We start from the raw sequence: 22,935 nt of genomic DNA on the forward strand, positions 1-22,935 counted from the left end.
CCCTGAGAGCTGAAAATCTGTTCAACCTGGTGCCCATGCCCTGCAGAGCCCCGACCCCTGCCCTGTGGCTCCCCTGGCTGGGACTGTCATATCCTAAAATGGAAATAATACGACCCTCTGAGAGCACAGACAGGCCCTGGCTAGTTGTGTAGTCTTGGAAAGCAGAGAAGAGAAAGGGCTTTTTGTTCCCAGGGGCCCAGGGAGGGGCTCCAGTTGGCCAGTCTGGGCCAGGCACTGGGGAGAGGACCCAGCAGCCTCGGTGGCCTCACCTTGCAGGGACGGGGAGTGTGGGAGAGCAGCTATCTGGAAAAAGGGGTGATGGTGCCAGAGCCTGTCCCCTCTGCGGGGCCCACCGCATGTCCCCCTGGGGAGGGCTGCCTGGTTCCCTCCCTTTGGCCCTGGTGCCGGCATCCCGTGCTTCTCCGGCAGTGGACGGGCAGCTGTTCCGCTCAGTGGAGGGCCAGGCCGCCTCCGATGAAGAAGAGGAGGGTGAGGAGAAGTGGCAGGAAGAGCAGAGGTCACTGGCAGAGGTCAAGACGTTGCTGGCAAGCCTCTCCAGCTGCAGAAGTGGGTATGTGCGCTGGACGGCGGGGGCAGGGCGCGGGGCTGGGATCAGTGCTGGAGGCCCAGAGCCCCTTCCCAGAGCTTGGCCTTGGGGACCTGATTCAAATCCAGGCTGGGTCACCCCCAGCTCCCTGGACACTCTGGCCCCTAGCCCACGGGAGGGAAGTGAGAAGATAGCCCCCCAGCATGTGCAGGGATAATGTGACTGACAAAGTCACCCCTAGTGGGGAGCTTTAATTCCCATTGGTTTCCTCCCACTCCCCGGGCCGCTATGCCAAGACATGGCCCAAAGCTCTAGTGTTACTCCAGGACGTATCAGACCCTTCCTTGCCCCATTGCTCCTGCGAGAAACAGCGCTTACAGGGCCCCCTCCAGCTGACACCCTGGCTTATTTAATCCTCACGACCACCCTGGAGGGAAGAAAGACCCAGATGCCTGGGGCACCTCAGACAAGTCGCCTGACTTCTCTGACCCTCAGCCTTCTCGTCTCTAAGATGGGCCAGTAACACTTGTCTACCAGAGGTTTTCTGAAGACTTGCTAACGAGGCTATAAGATGCCTAACAGGTGCCTGATCCCCGTAGGTTCACCGTCGGGGGGGTGGCATTGACTTTCATTATATTGTACAGTGCTGTCAATTTTCCCGGGTTATTGTTATCACCGATCCTTAAGTCAACAAGCATTTAATAAGCACCTACTATGTGCCTGGAGGCACTGAGAGAACAGCAGTAAGCAAGACAGCACCCCCACCTCCTGGAGCTCCTATTCTAGTGAGTGGTGACAAGTGTGAGGAAGAAAGGTGAAGCAGGGGAAGGGGACAGGGGGGTGAAGGGAGATGCTGGGAAGGCCACTCTAAGAAGGTGCCATGTGAGCAAAGACCTGAAGGACACGAGGGAAGTGCATTCCAGGAAGAGGGAACAGCAAGTGCAAAGGCCCTGAGGCATGTTGGAGGGGCAGTGAGGGGGCTACTGGGGCTGGAGCACAGTGAGTGAAGAGGAATGGGAGGGAGGTCAGAGAGATCGCAGGGGCAGATTGCGGGAGGCCTTTGGCTTTTCCTTGGAGTAAGACAGGGAGCCATGGGAGGGTACTGAGCAGGGGCTGCCATGGCCTGGCTTAACTTTCAGGAGACAGACTCAGTGGCAACACCCACCTTGTGAGGCTGAAGCAGACTCTGCAGAGCCGCTCCACAGTGCTGGTGCTCTCCTTTGCTGCAGGTGTGATGACCAGACAGCCAAGACGCTCATGACTTACTTCAGCCACTTTGGCAGTGGTGACCATGCCTGCACCCTGGGACAGCTGGAGGCCCACATCGCCATGCTGGTGGAGCAGCTGGGGACCCACGGCTGCCGTAGGAAGGCCCTGGGGACACCTGGGGAGGAGGTCAGCTGAGCCCCAGAGGTCGAGGTCTGGACCAATGCTAGAGTCTCTCTCATAGCTGGAAGAACCCTCGAGGCATGTCAGCTGAGTCCTGGGCCCTTGTTCACAGATGAGCAAACCAAGACTCAGAGAGGAGATGCGACTTGCTTTGATTTAGATTTAATGAAGAATATTTGGGTTGCAAGTTAACGGAATTATAAACAGGTATTTATTAGAATATGGAGCCGGCAAGAACAGCTTCAGAAGAACAGCCAAGGAGATGAGCTTCAGGAACAGCTGGATCCAGTGGCTCAGATGAGATTGTCTCCACCTACCTCTATCTGCTCTGGGTTTCTCGGATGCTGGCCTCATTCCCCCTACTTCAGAAGGGCTTCCTCCATGTGGTGATGAAAGGAAAGGCAAGACCACAGACAGCTCTAGGCTCCCATTGCCCCACCTAAGAAAGCCCAGGGGGATAAGAGCCCAATATATTACATCCAGTTGGAAGAACTCCCAACTGGCCCAGCCTCGGTCCTGTGCCTGTCCCTGAGCCAATCCCTGTGGTAGGCAGGCAGGGTTTAGGGATTAGCAACTCCATCAAAGTCAGACAAGGGGGAGGAAGGACACTTCTCCCCAGGAAGGTTACTGAGGGTAATGGGAGGGAGCTGGAAGGCAGCACCAATAGCGGGGTGTCCCCGTTTCAATAAGACCACTTTGCATGTTTTTCTCATCTCTCGACTCCATTGCACAATAATCAAATGCGGAGTGCTATTGAGAGTTACCATTTCAATAAGCCCTAGCCCACTGCGCTTTTGAAAACTATGGTTTTGATCTAAGATAGTTTTCTATTTATACACCTGAAATTCTAAATCCATACTGTTTTTGACATATCTGTGGTCTGATGTGGTTCCAAAGGGCATGGCCATCACCCCTTTTCTAAGTGAATTCCAAGGAAGTGGGGGGTTAGAGGAGTTACTGAGGCACGTGAGTGGTGTCCCCAAGCCCCCCTTCCAGTCCCATCTGCAGTGGGCACTGGCACCATGCCTTCTCTGTCCTGCCCAAGGCCCAGAGTGTCCACCTTCAGCTGCTCCTCTTTCCCTCCATCGATGCCAAGAATAGGGACTGCCTTACTCCCAGCATCCCTGCTTTAGAAGGCAAGTAGCCATGTGATGCTTTGTGACTGCCTGGCATCTGCCCCGTGGTGGGTATCCTGGTAGGACTCACGGTCTCAGTGCTCCCCTGGCCAAGGGTGGGTCATGACTCACGCTGGCCCAATTGGGCCCCCTCCTGGGGCTCTCCATCTTGAGGGAAGTGGGAGAGTGTCTGCAGAGTGTCCTTAGCTCTGACCCCTGGACAGGTGGCTTGAGACTGTCCTACCATCTCAATCCCCATTGCTGCCCCATCCCTGAGTTTCTCCAGCTGCCATTCTGTTCTGGGAATGACCCAGAGCCTGCCAGTGAATTCTCTGTTTAACTAGCCAGATAGGTTTCTCTTGCTTGCAACCCCCCAAAAAATGTATTAAAAAGAAAAGAAAGCAGATGGTTGGAGAAGGGAAAATGGAGTCCTCAACTAGAAAACAAAATATGCATATTCGTACATTAACGCAATTCGCTGTGTGACCTTAGGCCACACATGCAGCCTCTCTGGGCCTTGGTGCCAGCACTGGAAGATGGGGGACTTTACCTGCCCAGTCACCTGGCAGGCCGGGGGGGGGGGTGGGTGTCAGATGAGATGACCTCTATGAAAGGGTCAAGGCAAGTCATGGGCCCTGCCTGGAGATGGCGCAGTGAGTGCTGGGCAGAGGGCAGCAGGGTGGGTGCTGAGTCCCCATTGGTCCCCGCAGGCAGAGCTACAGCAGAAGGTGGAAGAGAATGAGCACCTGAGGCTGGAGCTGCAGATGGTGGAGACAGAGAGGGTGCGGCTGTCCCTGCTGGAGGAGAAGCTGGTAGACGTGCTGCAGCTCCTGCAGAGGCTCCGGGACCTGGTAGGCTCATGGGCACTGGCACACCCAGGCAAGGGGAGGGGCTCTCAGGAGGGAGCACTGGCCTGCGTCAGGCACCTGGCTCGGAGCTCTCCTCACATTAGGCAGGTGTCAACTCCACTTTCTAGATGCAGAAAAGGAGGCTCAGGGAAGTTAATTAAAAAGAAGGAAAGCCTTCTCTGTCCTGCCCAAGGTGCTATTATTCATTTTATAAAGCTGATATAACTTTGATTTCAAAACCAGAGAAGGATAAATATAAGAAAGGAAAATTATAAGCTAATGTCACATTGAAACATGGATACAAAATATTAAATAAGATATTAGCAAACCAAATCCAGCAGTGTTTAAAGAAATGCAACACGACCAACTTGGATTCAATCCCAGTAATCCGAAGATAAATCAAGATAAAAAAAAATCTATTAACATCATATGCCACATTGCAGATTAAAGGACAAAAACCATATATTTATCTCAATAGATATAAAAAAGTCAGTCAGCCTCCTTTTATCATAAAACCCTTCAGCAAATTAAGAACAGTAAGGACCTTCCTTTACCAGGTAAGGAGTCTCAGCCAACTACCTCTCACAAACCTCACACTTACTGGTGAAATGTTAGAAGGAATGCTTCTAAAGTGAGAATCAAGACAAGCATGCATGTCATCAATGTATGCCAACTAGAGGTTCTAGCCAATGCAGTAAGACAAGAAAAAGAAAGAAAAGGATTAGACAGGAAGACACAAAGCTATCAGTGATTATATATCATCTACATAGAATACCCAAGAGAATCCAGAGGCAAATTATTGTAACTTCTTGGCAAGGTAAATAATAAAATATCAGAACACAGAAGTAAATTGTGTTCCTAAATAACATCAGCAAACCATTAAAAGAATATTTTTTTGAGCAACCATTAACTTAGGATTACAGCTCCTATAAGGTGGAAGTAGGATTTGAACCCAGGTTGCCTGGGTTTTAAGTGGGCTCTTGCCTATGCACCAGACTGCCTAGGACACAGAACTACCAAGGCCGAAGCCAGGGCAGCACAGCCTGAGAGAATGGCAGAGTGGCAGCCAGTGCCAGCAGATAGCAAAGGTGGTGGTTACCACCACAACTCCAGGCCATGCAACCTGGGGGTAAAAGCTGGTTCTTCCACCTCCTAGCTGGGTGGCTTTAGGCAAATTTCTCATTCTTTCTCAGCACTGCTTTTCTTCGCTGGTTAAACTGAGCCTAATAATATCAGTTGTTGCAAAGATTAAATGAGCTAATGCATAAAAATGCTCTTATTCATGTTTATTTCCCAAGTGCCAACTTCTACTTTGGCACATAAATGGTAATCCATAAATATGTGATCTTTGGTGGAAAGGATGCTGCACCCCACACTATCCACCCACCAAAAGTCTTTGGGAAGACCACCAAGCAGTGCGGCCAGGCTAAGAGTAGGGGCCCAGGAAGGGATGGGAGGTAATAACTCTGTGTGCCCCCAGAGAGCCTTACAGAAGAAGCCTTTAGGGGCCACCAAGTCCCACCTGCTGAACGGGGACGTGGCGGCCACAGTACAGTCCAGCCCTGTCTCCATTTCTTTTTAAGAACATATCGAAAAGAGCCCTGGGGAAGATTTTGCTGAACACACTGGATGCTTGCAAGGACCCCACACACGGTAGGAGAACTCCTCCATCTTTTAGAGCCTGGAAAGCATCTGGAGAGCAGCCTGCCCAGCACTCTCTGTCCTGAGTGCCTTGATTGCAAAATGCCACTGTCATGACTGCCCTGACCACCCGCAAAGTGCAGTCAGGAACAGGCTTCAGAAAGTTAAAAATGCTATTCAATGTCCCAGGGAGAAGAGCTAAGCAGAAGCCGGTGTGGTCAAACCCCCAAGGGAGGTAGGCAAGGTTCTCTGCTGTCAGTTCAGACCCTGGGCTGAGTGTGGGCCAGGCTCTGTGGAGGTGCCTCATGTGGTTTTAACCCCCTGAGTCATGACAACAGCCCACTGGAGAAGGATCTGTGATTGTACCCATTCCACAGATGGAGAGACTGAAGCAGAGAAAGGCCAAGTGCCAGCTGTAACCAGAGCCTTGGGTCTCTCCCTTAAGCACTAAGTTACATGGCCCCCATTGTTCAGACAAAGTTGAGGGCAGTAGGATTTCATCAGTGCCAGATTGTGGCTGGTGAAATCAAGAGGAGCCAGACCAAGCTTCCTCCTCAAAGGGCCTCACAGGCTAATGGGGCAACCAACTGGTGATGAGCCTTTGCTCTCTGGCCTCACAGGGCATTGCTGGGCAAGGCTCAGGTAGGTCGAGTGCCCTGAATGGTCCCTGGAATTGAGAGGGAGGTCAGAAACACCTTCTCTGGTGTCCTCAATGAGAGAGAGAGACAAGAGGGGGAGGTAGCTGGGCAGGACTGGGGAAGGCCCCAGAAAGGAGGCAGAGTGGCTATGTGGGCCACAGTGAGCAAACTGAACTGCCCTCACTGTCCATTCTTTCCTTCCAGAGGGGATATCTGGACCCTCGGCCATCCTGGATGCCCTGCACCAAGCTTTGGCTGGCTGTGAACTCCTGCGGAGAGAGCTCTCTGCACCAGCCTCCACAGCTCCTGCACTCACCAACCCCCTCCTCATCCCCTGCTGAGGTCACTGGCCCAGCCTATGGGCACCTTGGTCAGCCTGACCTCCATCAGACCAGCCTCCAGATTACCCTGACCACCACCAGACCAGGTTCCATAACCAGCCTGACCACCATCGGATGAGCTTCCATGGCTAGCGCAACCACCATCACATCCTTAGAACCCTGGAGACCCTGACTGCTCCTGAGACTGGGCTCAATCCCAGAGCCTCCCACAACAGAGCCTGGCAAACATCCTTTCCTTGACTTCCTCCCAGCAGCCCCTGCATTCCTGCTGCCACAGTTCACATTCAACCCCCGGGCTGCTGGATCAGCCCATACCTGCTGTTGCCTCCCCTGCCCACTTTCTCACACAGCCCAGCCCAGAATCCCTTCCGTGGTCTTCTGGGGTCTTTTCCCCTCCCAGCAGTGTCCCCTTCTTCTCACTGCTGTACCCAACCTCCAGGCCACACCTGGCCCACTGGGGAATTCCCACACCCCCAGAAGTGTTGAAGACCAGGCAGGGCTGGGGGAACCCAAGGCGGGGGTGATTACTGCAAACTTCTGGATGGAAGCTGCCCTTGAACTAGCTCTAGAAGAGTGGTAGAATTTAGAGAGAGAGAGGAGGGAAGGGCATTTAATGTGCGGAAACAGCAAGAGCAAAGTGTGGTGCCAGAAAGAGCCCCCATTAGTACAGTACCTGGGACACCTCTTTCCCAAGCATAAAGTGGGTACTGGATTTCATGGGGTCACAGGAAGGAGTAAGATAAGCTGCCTGGTCTCACCTACCTTAACATCTCGTAGGAGAGAAAGATACACTGGCAAATAGTGTGACATGGGTGAAATCAGTGCCAAATCAAGGTAAAATATTTGCAAGAGTCCAGCCAAGAGGAGTTCATCTGAGCCAAGGAGGATGGATGCACCACAGAGGGGAACTGAAGGGATGAGGGCAGGTGCCTGGAGGGACAGCAGCAGGTCATGGAGGGACTCGATGGCAGACGAGGATCTGGGACTTGCTCCCACAGGCAATTGGGAGCCATTGGAGGATTCTGAGCTGCCTCATGGAGGGGAGTGAAGAAGAGGCAGCTGTAGGACTGTAGGAGGAAGGGGGCACTAGGAGCCTGGAACCAGAGCTAGGGGACACAGAAGGGGATCATGGGGTACCCAGTGGGGAGTCTGGGAGCAGTGGGCACTCCGGGGCAGGGCAGCAGGGACTGGGGACAGACAATACCTGACTGGCATTCCTGACTTGTCTGGCCTCAAACACTCAGCAGCTTGGATGGGGGCAGGAGGCATCAGGGAGCCACTGCATGCTCCTGAATAGAGTGACACAGGCCCCTACCCAGTCTCCCTATGGTTCCTCTGGGAATGGAATGAAAGAGACCAAGGCCAGTGGCCATTCCAGAGGGGCCACGCTACCCTTGGTCCTGTCAGATGGGCCAGACTTTTTTGAGAAGGTCCCCAGGACTCCTCATGGGCCAGTGGACAGGGCTGGGCACTGAGGAGGCTGGTCTGAGCAGAGAGGGCTGCCCCAGCTTGCTCCTCTCAGCTCAGCCTGAGCCCACCAGGCCCTCCTCCTCTGGCTGTGCTGCTAATGACTGCATGACCCAGGTGAGGCCCACCTGTGTCCCTGCCCAGTAAGAAGGGTCAGCTGTTCCATATCCTGACCATGGTGTCAGTCATGGGAATCTACACATGTGTTAAGATTCATAGAGGGGCGCCTGGGTGGCTCAGTCGGTTAAACGACTGCCTTTGGCTCAGGTTGTGATCCCAGGGTCCTGGGATCGAGCCCTGCATCAGGACTCCCTGCTCAGTGAGGAGTCTGCTTCTCCTTCTCCCTCTATGCTCTCTCTCTCTCTCTCTCACTATCGCTCAAATAAGTTTAAAAAAAAAAAAAAGATTCATAGACCTATGGGGCACCTGGGTGGCTCAGCTGGTTGAGCATCCGACTCTTGAATTCCACTCGGGTCATGATTTCAGGGTCGTGGGATGGAGCCCCACATAGAGCTCCACACTCAGCGGGGAGTCTGCTTGAGATTCTCTCTCCCTCTGCCCCTCTCCACCTGCTCTCTCTCTCTCTCTCTCACTCAAAAAAATAAATTTTTTTAAAATTTTTAATGAAAATAGAAAAAGATTCATAAACCTGGAAACTCCCCTCAAAAAAAGCCAACTTCACTGTATGTTAATAAAAAATAAGAGGGACCAGAAGAGATATTCCTGGAGTTCCTCCAGCTCTAGGCACCTGGAATCTTCAGACAGGCAAAGAGGGCTCCTGTAGGTTACAACTACACTAAGCTTCATCCTCAAGATTTCCCTAACTAAAATCTTTTCTTAGCAACTGTTCAACCATCAGTGGTTCATCACCATACTTGTAGGCCCCTCATCTCATTGGAAGCAAGTTGAGGTAGATTAGGATATGGGAATACCCAGCATCACACAGCAAATCAGCATCCAAGCCTGGAGAGGGGCCTGTTTTCTGCCCACATCTCTTGCAGTTTTCTACCACAGCCAGCTGTCTCTGGCTAGGAAGCTCTGGGCTCGCTCAGGGTTTGGGGTCTGGACTAGTTATGGTACAGGTTAAACTGCCTTGATAAAGAGACCCCAAAATACTCTGGGTCAAATAAGATATAACTTAATGTCCCTGCTGTAAGAGTCCAGAGGTCAGTGGTCCCGGTTGGCAGAGCAGCTCTGCTCTATGTGGTCACCCAGGGATCCAGGGATCCATTCCACTTTGTTGCTTCGGCATTCCCTGGAGTCATATCCTCCCTTGCACAGTGGAAGCCAATTCATCAGCACTGCATCTGCCTTCCAACCCACAGGAAGGAGGAGAGGGAAAGGGAAGGAAAGGCACTCTGGCTCACAAGGCTTCTACTCACAACCCACTGGCCATGCCTAGCTGCAAGGGAGGCTGGGAGATGTAGTCTGTGGCTGAGCAACAATGTGCCCAGTTTCTTTCTTTTTTTTTTTTTTAAGATTTTATTTATTTGCGAGAGAGAGAATGAGAGACAGAGAGCATGAGAGGGAGGAGGGTCAGAGGGAGAAGCAGACTCCCTGCTGAGCAGGGAGCCCGATGTGGGACTTGATCCCAAACTCCAGGATCATGACCTGAGCCGAAGGCAGTCGCTTAACCAACTGAGCCACCCAGGTGCCCAATGTGCCCAGTTTCCAGTCCAGCATGTAAGGAGCTTGGAAGTCACCAGTGCATCCAATGACAAGTAAAAAGGTGAACAAGCTGAAAATTCAACAACTCCTCTTAGATCCACGAGAGAAGTGAGGTTGCAGGACAAACGGCCCTCCCCGAAATTGGAAAGACAGACTGGTGAATGCGAGAATCACAACTTGCCAAAGAAGAACCCACCTTCTCAGGAAACAGTACCAGAATAGGACAAGCTGAACTGTAATCAACAAATTGATGGAGGCTCAGTGTGGACAAGTATATAGAGTTAAAAACCCTAGGGGGACCCAGTCATGGGGGGGTGGGGTCCCACACCTTTGTGAGTTTTACCTTCTAAAGCTCTACAAGGTCCTCACAGTGAAAAGCAGAAGGAAAAAAACCCTCATGCTCCTCACAGTGGGAAGGGAAGTAATCATTTTGAAATATGCCAGAACATTCTGTTTTCCTTAACAAGGCCTGCCCTTAAGAGAAACTATTTTACCAAAGCCTAACCTATTGGGGTTTTATCAGAGTCTATATTAATTTCAGATAGAGCAGACTTCAGAGCAAAGAAAAATTTTGAGGGACAAAGAGAGGCACTACATGATAAAAGGTCATTTCTTGAGGAAGATATAACAATCCTTAATGTGTATGCACCTGACAACAGTGTCAAAATATATAAGGCAAAAACCAGTAGAACTGTGAGTTGAAATAGATGAATCCACTATTATATTTGGAGACTTCAACTCCCCTCTAACAGAAATAGACAGATCCAGCAGGAAGAAAATCAGTAAGAACATAGGTGAACTCAGCAGTACCATCAACCAAATGGATTGAATTTGCATCTATAGACGACTTCATCTAGCAATTGCAGAACATACATTTTTTTTTTCAAGCTCACATGGAATATTCACCAAGATAGACCACATTCTGGGTCATAAAACATACCCTCACAAATTTCAACATATTCTGTATGCTCTCAGACCAAAATAAAATTAAACTAGAAATCAATCAACAGAAATAGGTGGAAAATCCCAGAATATGTGGAAGTTAAACAACACACTCCTAAATAACACACATGTGAAAGAATAAATCTCAAGGGAGACTTAAAAATACTTTGAACTAAATGAAAATGAAATACAATCTATCAAAATTTGTGGGATGCAGTGGTTAAAGGGAAGTTTATAGCATCAGATGCATATATTGGAAAAGCAGATCTAAAATCAAAAATCTAAGCTTCTACCTTAGGAAACTAGAAAAAGAAGAGCAAATTTAATACAAAGTAAGCAGAAGAAAAGAAATAATTTTTAAAAATTAGAGCAAAAATCAATGAAATTAGAAATAGAAAAACAGTAGAGAAAAACAAACTAAAAAGCTGATTTTTTGAAAAGATCGATAGACTCAATAAGCCTCTCATCAGGCTAATTGAGAAAAAGAGGGAGAAGATACACATTGCTAATAACAGAAATGAATGAGGAGATATCACTATAAATGAACATTATATGGATAATAAATGAATATTATTACTAACTCTAAGCCCTCAAATCTGATAATCTAGATGAAATGGATCAATTCCTTGAATGACACAATCTGCCAAAACTCGCACAAGAAGAAATATGAATAGGCCTGCATCTATTAAAGAAACTATATCAATAATCAATAACCTTCCCAAAGAGAAAGCACCAGGCCCAGATAGGTTCACTGGTTAATTCTATCAAACATTTAAGGAAGAAATTCTTCCAATTTTCTACAATCTCTTCCAGAAGATAGAAGCAGAGGGTATACTCCCTAACTCATTCTGAGGCCAGCATTACCCAAATGCCAAAACTAGACAAAGATATTATAAAAACAGAAAACTATGGTGCTATATCTATCATGAACACAGATGCAAAATTAAAAATTAACAAATTGTATCCAACAGTATATAAAAAGAATTACCAAGTGGGATTTATCCCAGGTACGCAAGGCTAGCTCAACATTCAAACATTAACTAATGTAATCCATCACATCCACAGGCTAAAGAAGAAAAATCACGTGATTATGTCAATAAATGCAGAAAAAACATTTGACAAAATCCAACACCTATCCATGATAAAACAATCATAATAACCGTCCGCAAACTAGGCATAGGGAACCTCCTCAACTTGATAAAGAACATCTACAGAAAACCTAGAGTCAACATCACACTTAATGGAGAGAAACTAGGTACTTTCCCACTAAGATCAGGAACAAGGCAAGGACGTCCCCTATCCCCATTCCTTTTCATCATCTTGTTGGAAGTCCTAGCCGAGGCAAAAGACAAGAAAAGGAAATACAAAATGCTATGGACTGAATACCTGTATCCCCTCAAAGCTCATATGTTGAAACCCTGATCCCCAGTGGGATGGTATCTGGAGCTGAGGCCTTTGGGGGGGAATTTGGTCATGAGGGTGAAGCTCTCATGATAATTAGTCCCCTTAGACATGAGACTGCTTCCCCTCTCTCTCGGACTCTGCCAGCCGAGGATACAAGACAGTAGTCATCCGCAAACCAGGAAGAGGGCCCCACCAAGATCCCAACCACGCTGGCAAGCTGATCCAGCCTCCAGAACTGTGAGAAATAAATGTATGTTGCTTAAGCTCCCCCAGTCCATGGTGTTTTGTTACAGCAGCCCAAACTGACTAAGTCAAAAGGTACACAGAATGGGAAGGAAGAAATACAACTGTCTTTGTGCACAGATGACATGATCATCTAAGTAGAAATCCAAAAGAATCAACAACAACAACAAAACCTGGAATAAGCAATTATAACAAGATTGAAAGATACAAGGTTACTATACAAAAGTCAATTGCTTTCCTATACACCAGCAATAAACGAGTAGAATTCGACATAAAAAAAACTCCACACCATTTACATTAGCACCCCCCAAAATGAAATGCTTAGATATGAATCTAACAAAATATGTGCAGAAGCTATATGAAGAAAATTACAAAACTCTGATAAAAGAAATCAAAGAACTAAATAAATGGAGGCATATCCCACGTTCACGGACAGGAAGACTCAATATTATCAAGATGTCAGCGCTTCCAACTGATCTCTCCATTCAGTGCAGCCCCAATCCAAGTCCCAGCAAGTTATTCTGTGGAAACTGACAAACCAATTCTAAAGTTTATATGGGGAGGCGAAAGACCCAGAGTAGCTAACATATTAAAGAGAACAACAGAGTTGGAGGACTGACATTACCCAACTTCAAGACTTACCATGAAGCTACAGTAATCAAGACGTGTGGGGCCGGCAAATACATTAGTGGAACAGAATCGAGAGCCCAGAAATAGACCCACACAAATACAGTCAACTGATCTCAGACAAAGGAGCAGAAGCAATACAAGACAAAGATAGATTTTTTAATAAATGGTGTTGGGCAAATGGAAATCCACATGCAAAAAAAAAAAAAGAATTTAGACACAGACCTTACACCCTTCACAAAAATTAACCCTTCACGAAATTAAAGTGAGTCATAAACCTAAATATAAAATGCAAACCTACAAAACTCCTGAAATATAACACAGGAGAAAATCTAGATGAACTTGAGTAACTTATGACCTTTTAAAATACACGAAAGGCATGATCCATCCAAGAAGTAACGATACCCTGGAATTTGTTAAAATTAAAATTTTCTGCTCTGAGAAAGATGCTGTCAAGAGAATGAGAAAAGAAGCCACAGACGGGGAGATAATATTTGCCAAAGGCACATCTGATAAAGGACTGTTATCCAGAAGACACAAAGAGCTCTTAAAACTCGATAATAAGAGAGTTAACCTGATTTTTTTCCAATGGGGAAAGGCCTCAAACAGCTCACCAGAGAAGAAAACAGAGATGACAGACGCACATATGAAAAGATGCTCCCCGTCAGATGGCACTGGGGAAATGCAAATTAACACAAGGAGATGCCGCTCCACATCTATTAGAATGGCCAAAATCAGAAAGGCCGACAGCATCAAATCCTGGTGGGGATGTGGAACAACAGGAATTCTTGCTCTTTGCTGACGGGAATGCCCCTCCGCTGGCTGGGAATACCACACATGGTGCGGCCACTTTGGAAGACAGTGTGGCAGTTTCTTAAAAGCTAAACATACTCTCACCACACAATCCTGCAATCCTTGGTATTTACTCCAAACGAGCTGAAATGTACATCCATACAAAAGCTCACACGTGGATGTTTATGGCAGCTTCATTCACAGTTGCCAAAACTTGGAAGCAGTAAAGACATCCCTCAGTGGGGGAATGGATACATAAACTGTGGCACATCCAGACAACGGAATATTAGCACTAAAAAGAAATGAGCTACCAAGCCACAAAAAGATATGGAGGAAACATCAACGTGTATTACTAAGTGAAAGAAGCCAGTCTGAAAAGACTATATACTATGTGAGTCCAGCTATATCACTTTCTGGAAAGGGCAAAACTAGGGAGTAAAAAGATCAGAGGTTGCCAGAGGTTGGGGTGGGGGGGGAAGGATGATAGGGTGGAGTGCAGAGGAATTTAGGACAGAGAAACTATCTGTATGAGACCCCAACAATAGGTATATTTGCCAAAACCCATAGAACATACACCCCAACAGTAGGCCTTATTGTAAACTGTGGACTTGGGAAGGTGATGATATGTCCATGTAGGTTCATCAGTTATAATAAATGCACCACCCAGGTTTGGGATGTTGATAGTGGGGGAGACTGTGCATATGAGCGGGGACAGGGAGTATAGGGGAACTCTACACTTTCTGCTCAATTTTGCTGTGAATCTAACTCCTCTTAAAAAAATTAAGTCCATTGAGAAAGAAAAAAAAAGGGAGAATGGCCACAGAAGTTCTCTCAGCTGTGTTTGCAGTCAGCCCTGGTGTCGGGTGCTTCCTGGCCCCTCAGCCTTGCTGACTTGCCCCTCAGTAGCCTTCCTTTTGCCCAGTGGGGAGAGGCTGGGACTTCCTCAACTTCAAGACCTTGAACTTGGGTGTGACCTAAGCATCTGCCCGATGCTCTGCTCTGGCCCAAGGCTGGCCTGCTGTTCCCAGCCCAGTGGAACCTGGCCCACTACCTCAGGGTAAGACGTCCTGAGAATCCACATGACTTCCCTGGAGAAAGGCCCAGGTCAGGGACCAAAGGCAGCATCAACATCTGTGACCAACAGAAGCAGGTAGGGCTGGGGTGGGCAGGGTTCCCTCTCACCTCCACTTCTGACTGACGAGGGCCCTCGTCATGGCCATGCAGCTCAATAGCAGAGCCCAGATTCAGGCCCCAGCCTGTCCCCGTGATAAGCAGGCAGGACCTGTACGGAGCACCAAGGCCTGAGGTCACTGACAGAAAACAGGGTCAAAGGGTACAATCTCACAAAAAGATGGGGCACACCTTGGCTGAGCTGCAGGCTGGGGTGATGTCATTGTGCAAGGGGGGGAAATCGTGGAGCCCAGGGAGCTGCCATCAATGGGAAACCTGGGATTTCCTCTGGTCAGAAGCAAAGTAAGTACACAGTTCTTGAGAAGCCCTCACCAAAAACAGGGCCCCCCCTGATATTTGGGCCTATCAACTGCAACCCTGACCCAGAAGTTTCCTGTCAACTGAGGCTCCTGGGAGCTACCATTGACTAATTAATCCTTGGTAGATGCTTCTCAATAAAGCTTTAGTGTTTCTTTGAGAGCAACCTGACAACTATTTGAATTTGAAAATTTCCTGTTAAAATGTCCACAATGTCTTTGATAGTCTTCCTTCAAGATGTAAAGCCGAGCTCCCTTCCCTCTGAGAGTGAGCTAGACTTAACAAGGACAAGGTGAACGAGGCAGAACTGATGGTGTGACTTCTGCTACTTGGTCACCAAGAGGCCCTGTGGCTCCCTCCTTGCTCTCCATGTCACGAGGACCCCCAAGCACTCTGTGGAAAAGGCCGTGTGACAGGAGATCCGAGTCTCCTGGTCAGTAGCCAGCAAGGAACTGAGGCCTCCAGCCAACAGCCAGGCTCACACCTTGGAAGCATGTCCTCCAGCCCTAGTCAAGTCTTCCAGCGAGAGTAGCCCAGGCCGAGATCCCAAACTGCAATATCCAGAAACGAGAACTGCCCAGCGAAGCCATTTCCAAGTTCTCGACCCACAGAAACTGCGGGATAATAAATGAATACATGTTATTGCTGCAAGCTGCCAGTTTGGGGGATGATTAGCAAGAGAGAGATAACAAAGAGATAACAAATAGATTTCCTAATTTAAAAAAATAGGCTTTATCAGAACACAGGATAATTCGGTGTGTTTGTGGTGGGTGTTCGGCTATATTGGCAGCCACAGGAGGCCTGACAATAATCACTAGCAGGTTGCAAGGAGGACAAGGGTCCCCTAGGCCCAGAGCTGGCTGACCAACATAAAAACGCACCCAGGCCCAGAGGGCAGCAGGGGGAGTCTGGGGACCCAGTGGGGCAGGGGAGTAGGCAACCAAGAGTCAGGGAGGTGACAGGTAGTGGAGTGCCTGTCAGCCAGGCTCCAAGGCCCCGGGGCATTGAACAAATTCAAAGTTAAGACAATTATGAATTCAAGACAGCAACCATAGAGCATTAAACCCCAATCGCAGGGCCTTTCTGAGTGGGGAGCCCTTTTGCAGCTACACTGGTTGCATGCCCTGAAGCTGGCGCTGGGTGAGCGGAAAAGCAAGGAGGAGGCAGGGAGTGTGGCTGGAATCTCACGGAAAATAGGAGAATTGGGTATCTGTGAATAGCCTTCACCTCTATCACTCTTCCTTTGCCTCTTTTCTAGAAAGGCTTCTTTGGGATTATTCAAATGGTCTGCAACTCGTTAAGATTGTTTTCCTGGGGAGGGGTGGAATGTTTCTGTAGGAATTTCTAACTAACACCCTCTCTCTCTCTCTCTCTTTCTATTGACCTGAAATTGCCCCCACTTGTCCAAATATCTTGTAATTTCACACTTTTACCACTAGGTGGCGAGAGCACTCATTGAAGAGAGGAAAAAACAGGCTTCAAAACCACCCCTACCTCGAGGTCTGTCAGTCCGGGATTGAACTCATTTGAACGCCCTTCCTTAGATACTTGCCATACCTTTGCACCACGTGTGCTATTACCAACTCAATATTTTTCTTAGCATCAGCCCACCTTTTAAATTTATGGAAATGATTTTAGGAAGGAAAGTCGATATGCTCTAATTTAATTGAGAAAAGCGGTCCCACCTGTCATAGAGAGAAGGTAACATAACAGTAAGTTCACAGAAAACACAAGGACCTGTTAACTTCCGACCAGATGCATTTGCTGAGCCTGAGGGGGCAAGCAAAGTCGACGCCCCAGTGGTCAGGTGTGCCAAGCTAAACTGTTCGATCCATTCAACCAAACAGAAAACCCTCTGACACCACAGACAGATCAAAGGGTGCCAGGCCCACCTTTTCTGCCCTGACAGCATCCAGGCAGACCCTCACCGGTGGCTGGCTGACCCAGCACAGACTGTGCCGGGCTCCAAGCAACATGCCGCAAGTGCCTCATACTCAGCCTTCATGGCTCCCCAGGGAGGCAGTTTCTTTTATTCCTCCATTTTACAGATGAGGAAACTGAGGCAGAGAGAAGCAGAGACTATTCCTCAAGATGATGGAGTTAGTAAGTTAACAAAACTGGGTTCGGAGCCAGGCATGCTGCTCCACAGCCTGGGCCCAAGCAGCTTTATGGATAGAGATGTGTATCCGCAGAGAACCAGTCCACAGAGTTTCTGGTCAAAGGGGCCCCAGCAGCTGGGGCAGGGGTGACCCAATTACCCCTGGTTGTACACAGGCTAAAAATGCTAGGTAATAGTTTCCACTTCTTACTCTCCTCTGCTTCCCATGAGAAGGAAAAAATTGTTTCAGGGGGATAATGAAAGATCCTGGGCTCCCCAAGTAAAGGGCTTCTAAGCAGCTTCCTTTATAATACAATGACCAGACCCAGGCTCTCTCCTTCGGGTCAGGGAATGGGAAAGGAATGACTCTGTCCCTCGTGTGTCTCAGTATGTATGTCAGAGGCATATGTACCCCCTGAAATCACCTAAGAGACTCAAACGACCTTCAATCATTCCTCACTCTGTGAACCTCAGCCATTATACCTCGGTGCCTGGGGTGCCTGAGGAGCCGCTGGTCTCGTGGGCAGACAGGCAAACGGCAGGCCACTAACTCAGCTGGAGGAGCAGGTCAGGGAGGGCTTCTGGGACGAGGTCATGCCCTGGGTGAATCTTAAAGGAAGGGAGTGTGACAGGCAAAACTGGGGGGGGGGGGGCGGGGAGGGGAGAGATTCCAGAAGGAGAAAGATACAGAGAGGGAAACCAGCATGTGGGTGGTGAGTAGCGACAAAGATGACATACCATGAGCTTCAGGTCAGGAAGAGATGACAGGGGGGCCTGGAGTGGATGGCCAAGGAGAACTCTGCCAAGGAGTTGGATTTCATCTCGAAGACACTGAGGAGCCACGAAAAGATGTTGAGCAGGCAAATGTCAAGCTCAAACCTTTGCAGCCAGAAACAGAGACTGGCATCCAGGAGACAAACGTCCTGGAGAGCTACGGACTGGCTGGAACCGAGGAGAGATGGTCAGCAAAGCTGACAAATGTGTATTATGCTCAGACTATGTGCTAGGCATAGGTGTGGTTATAAACAGCAGTTAACAGAACAGAGACTCTGTCCTCTTGAAGTTCGCTTTCAGTGGGCACAAACATTTAAGAAATGCATAGAAATTTAGGGGCACCTGGCTGGCTCATTCGGGGGGAGCATGAGACTCTTGATCTTGGGGTGTCAGGATTGTGACTTCGAGCCCCATGTTGGGTGTAGAGATTAAATAAAAACTTTTTAAAAATTATTTTTAAAATGAGTAAAAATTTAAAAACAAGATAATCTTAGGTCCTGTTAAGTGCTATGGAAGGAATTAAATGGAATACTATGGTGCAGAATAATGGAGAATTGCCTTAGTTGCAGGGGAGGGCCTTTGAGAAGGAGGACACTTGACCTGAGACATGAATGATGGTCAGGAGGAAGCCATGGCAGAGTTTGGGGGAAGGGTGCCCCGGGCAGAGGGACCAGCAAGTGCAAAGGCCCTGAGGCAGGAAGATACCGGAGTGATTGAGGAACAGAAAGGTCAGCGTGGCTGTAGATTAGCAAGCAAAGAGGAGAGTGCATTGCAAGGTCAAGAACTAGGTGGGGGTCAAGCCGTAGTGGGGCCTCATGAAACAGGGAGGAGGTGGAGTTCATTCTGGTTGCAATGGGAAGCTAAGGGAGTTAAGAGAAGACCAGGGCAGTGGCAGTACAGGGGGTCAGTTCTGAATATATTTTGGGCCTGAGACAACAGGAATTGCTGATGGGTTGGATAGCAGGTAGAGCCAAATCTTTGGAGGAGTTTTGTGGTGGAGAGAGGCAGGAAAAGTAGTGGTAACGGGAGGAAAATGTGGAATTAAGGAGGGTTTTTTAAAAGGACACTACTATAGGCCATTTGTAATCTAATGGGATTGATCTAGTAAAGGATAAATTTGATGATGCAAGAGAGTGGGTAGCTGTGGGAGCAATGTCCTTGAGAAAGTGAAAGATGCTAACCTTAAAAATAAAACCACCGGTTACCTTGCCAGCAAAAATGGGTTTATTCGGGAATAGAGAACTAGGCCCCAGACAAGCAACGCCCTGGAAAAACCATAACCCAGCCCGCAGAATAAAGGAGAAGTGGGCTCTTTTATAGAGGAAGCGGACGGGGAGCTGGGAGGGGCTGTTAGAAACAAAAAGTCCATTGGAGGAACCTGTGAGGTCAAAGTGTGGCGGTTTTTCATTGGCTGAGTTGTGGTGGTCGCTCATCGGCTGGGCTGTTGCAGGGCCGGGAGAGGGAGGCCGGAAAGCTTCCTTCCCCCTACTGGGATAGTAAAGCAGCATCCAAGTGCAAGGTCCCTCTCTTCCTGCCGGGTCTGCAATCGACCACGAGTGGTAGGGCATGAGAGCTCCCCCTGCCGGCCTCCCCGCTCCGTTCTTTTTTTCTTTTTTTTTTTTAAAGATTTTATTTATTTATTTGACAGAGAGAGACAGCGAGAGCAGGAACACAAGCAGGGGGCGTGGGAGAGGGAGAAACAGGCTTCCCGCTGAGCAGGGAGCCCGATGTGGGACTCGATCCCAGGACCCTGGGATCATGACCTGAGCCGAAGGCAGACACTTAACGACTGAGCCACCCAGGCGCCCTCCCCGCTCCGTTCTAAACAAGATTTCCTTTCATTGGTTTTCACAAAGCGGATAGATAGAATGCGCAGCACTGGAGCCGGGTTTGCCCTTCATATTGGTTTTCTCTTGCTGCTGTAAGAAATTACCGCAAACGTAGAGGCTTACAGCAACGCTCATTCCTTATCTCACACTTTTCAAGGGGCAGAAGTATAGGCACAATGTGGATCTGGGTTCTCTGCTTAAGGTCTCAAGAGGCTGAAATCATGGTGCGCGCAGGGCCGTGTTCCTTCCCAGAGGCTCCGAGGAAGAATGCACTTGCTGGCTCACTGCAGCCGTCCGCAGCATCCCGCTCCTGCTTTCTTTTCAAAGCAGCAATCACGCGTCAAGTCCTTCCTGTTGTCGAATACCGACCTCTGTGCTCTGGAACCGAAATATGACACGAAGACTGAGTTTGGGCATCAAGAGGAAGGACGGTTTTATTACTTTGCCAGGCAAAGGAGGCTGCAGCCGGCTAAAGCCTTCCAAACTGCAGACCCGCCAGGGGTAAAAGGCTGAGGGGTTTTATAGGAAAGTACAGGATCTGGGAGGTTTTGATAGGAATCCGGTACGTTCGGCCCGCCACGTTTGTCATGTCTCCAACGTGCTCTCACCTGGCACTGGCACGCGCCACCCGAGTCTCCTTACTAAGTATCCATACCAAGTTCCTGGACCCCAAAGGATTCTACAGAAAAACAAGTGAAGGGGAGGGGGAGGCTCAAGAATGCGGAAGAGAAACATTTTTTCAGTTTGAAGTCAGGCCTTCCTGAAGCATTAGTGTGTCCGTCTTCGTTTCCATCCACCTTTCCGTTTCTACAGAGGTTCCATTCTCACGCTCCAGATCTCTCCAACTTCCCTTTCTGCTGCGTCTCTCTTACTTCCTCTTCTGCCAGCAGCCACAGAACGTTCTCTGCACTTAAGGGCTCACACGTTTAGATCAGGCCCTCCTGGAAAGCCGCCCTTTTTAAAGGTCAGCTGTGCCGCAGCGCACAGCACAACTACAGCAGTGATAGCTCATCACATTCACCAATTCTGGGGATTAGGGTGCAGGATCTTGGGAGGCATTCCTGGGAATTGCGCCCACCCGTAGCAGCAGGACATTTTTGTGCCGTAGCAGGTGGGAAGGCAGAATGTGTGAGGACACACCTACACTACAGGCAGATTGGCCGGTTTGCCCTCAGAGGCACATGGGCTGCTGTAACAGAAACCTGAAAAGACAAGGTTCAACAAGATAAAATTCTCTCTCTCTCTCTCTCTCTGGAAAAAGTCCAAGTAGCCATGCTTGAGCTAGATGGCAGTTCCAGAACCATCAAGGACCCAGGCTCCTTCTATCTTTTTGCTCTACCATCCCCAAGTCAGGGCTACACCCCAAGAACCAAGATGGCTTTCCCAGCCCCCTGCAGCCAGTGGGAAGCGGAACCGATCACTTCTTCCTCTTTTCCTATTAGCCTACGCTTGGTCACACGACTACATCTGAAGGCAAAGGAGGCTGGGAAATGTAGTCTTTAGCTTGAGGGCCACATGTCCAGCTAAAATTCTATTTGTGTGAAAGAAGGGAAGAGTGGACACCGAAGGACAGTGGTCATCCCCGAATCAGCTTGTGAGGCCATGACGCTGAAAATATACAAGTACAGTGATAAGGCCACTGGCCCAGAGACCTCAGTGAGGCTGGAGAAGGACCAAAGTGGGTATGCTCGAGGACTTGTGCTGGAATGGGGAGGTGTAGTCAAGAGGTGGGGTGCTTGCACGAAGGCTTCGAGGCAGAGCAGTTGCTGATGATGGCCAGTCTGGGGTAGGACTGTGAGGGTGAGTGGCTGGGGGGGACCCGAGGGCAGGAGCACAGTTCGGGAGAGGCCAATGGACTGTGAGGCCAGGGTGACCAAGGGTCATCCACATGAATGCTGGAATTACAGAGAGGGAGGACAATGTTCATGGTGGACAGAAATGCTTGTGCCCAGGGGTCACCCACAAGAGGAGTGACCAGGATGGGGAGCAGCAGGCGGGAGCGGGTGGCCTGGCAGACAACATGCATATCCAAAGAGCTGAGGTTTGCGTGAGGAAGAGAAATCACAGGGAGCAGCAAGAAGAGGCAAGAGGACAAGGTCCTGGGGGAGAGCTGGGCTCCCATTCTAGATGTGGAGGAGGATGTCAGAGGAGAAAGGGGGGGTGAGGGTTGCTTGACAGAGGTGGAAGACAGGGCCAGAGGAGGGGACATTGAGTGAGCAGAGAACCACCCCAAAGGGGAGAAGTCCGCAGATATGCAGAAGGCAGTTGGCCAACTTGGCAGCTGATGGGATATGGCAGCGGGGGAGAGAAGATATCCCTAATGGTGCCCCAGGTTTCCAGCTGGGTGACTGGGTGGATGCAGCTGGCCCTCCCTAAGGCGGAGAACACTGAGGAGGGCTGGCTTTTGGGGGAAAGGCACCCAGGTTTAGGTCATGGTGGGTATGAGCCTCCTGTAGGACACTCAGAGGGCATGTCCAGGGAGAACAGGATGCCCAGGTCTGGGCTGGCGTTGGAGATGGGTGGGCAAGCGGGTGCAGCTGGACTGGAAGCCAAGAGAGAACATACCTGACTGAGATAGGACTTGGAGCCCGCTGGAAGTATCCACTGTATCTGGGCTAGTTGTGAACTGAAGGGCTGAGGGGAGTGGACAGGGAGCATGCTGTGGTGTTCAAAACATGCACACATGCGTGCACACACACAAGATTTTTCCGGAATAAAGGAGGTCCTAAGCATGTTTACAGACTGAGAAGAGGGAGGGGGCCCAGACAGAGTGGGCCTCCACATATAGGGAGTGGGAGGTGACCTAGTAAGTAGCCTGAAGGGGCAGGAAAGGAGAATGTCTCAGTTTCTCCACAGGGAAAATGGTGTAGGATAATGGGCCAGCCAACTTGGGCAGCCCTGGAAGGAGGAGCCTCCCCACCTCAGGAAGCCCAAAGAGCTGCCCCTCTCCCACCCTCTGCCCCCACAAAGGCCTGTCTGACTGAGATAAGGAGAGCAAGGCATGCTCTTTATGGCCAGAGATTCCTTAAATAAAAGCTGCCACATCCATACAATGGAACCATGGCAAACACGGGTGGCATATGT

The 22,935-nt window shown here is 49.3% G+C and overlaps 1 protein-coding gene across 1 annotated transcript in view; it reads left to right on the forward strand.

The window, feature by feature from the left end:
- The window catches only part of EFCC1 (EF-hand and coiled-coil domain containing 1), a 42,274-nt gene extending 33,962 nt beyond the window's left edge, over positions 1 to 8,312 (forward strand). Inside the window, exons 4-8 of the mRNA XM_027587911.1 lie at positions 430 to 571; positions 1,777 to 1,942; positions 3,762 to 3,902; positions 5,483 to 5,552; positions 6,383 to 8,312. Of these exons, the coding sequence (XP_027443712.1) occupies positions 430 to 571; positions 1,777 to 1,942; positions 3,762 to 3,902; positions 5,483 to 5,552; positions 6,383 to 6,519 (656 nt within the window). The 3' untranslated portion in view covers positions 6,520 to 8,312. The remainder of the gene's footprint in view (positions 1 to 429; positions 572 to 1,776; positions 1,943 to 3,761; positions 3,903 to 5,482; positions 5,553 to 6,382) is intronic.
- The last annotated feature ends 14,623 nt before the right edge of the window (positions 8,313 to 22,935 follow it).

This window comes from Zalophus californianus, chromosome 1 (assembly GCF_009762305.2).
Source record: "Zalophus californianus isolate mZalCal1 chromosome 1, mZalCal1.pri.v2, whole genome shotgun sequence".
NCBI classification, from domain to species: Eukaryota; Metazoa; Chordata; class Mammalia; order Carnivora; family Otariidae; genus Zalophus; species Zalophus californianus.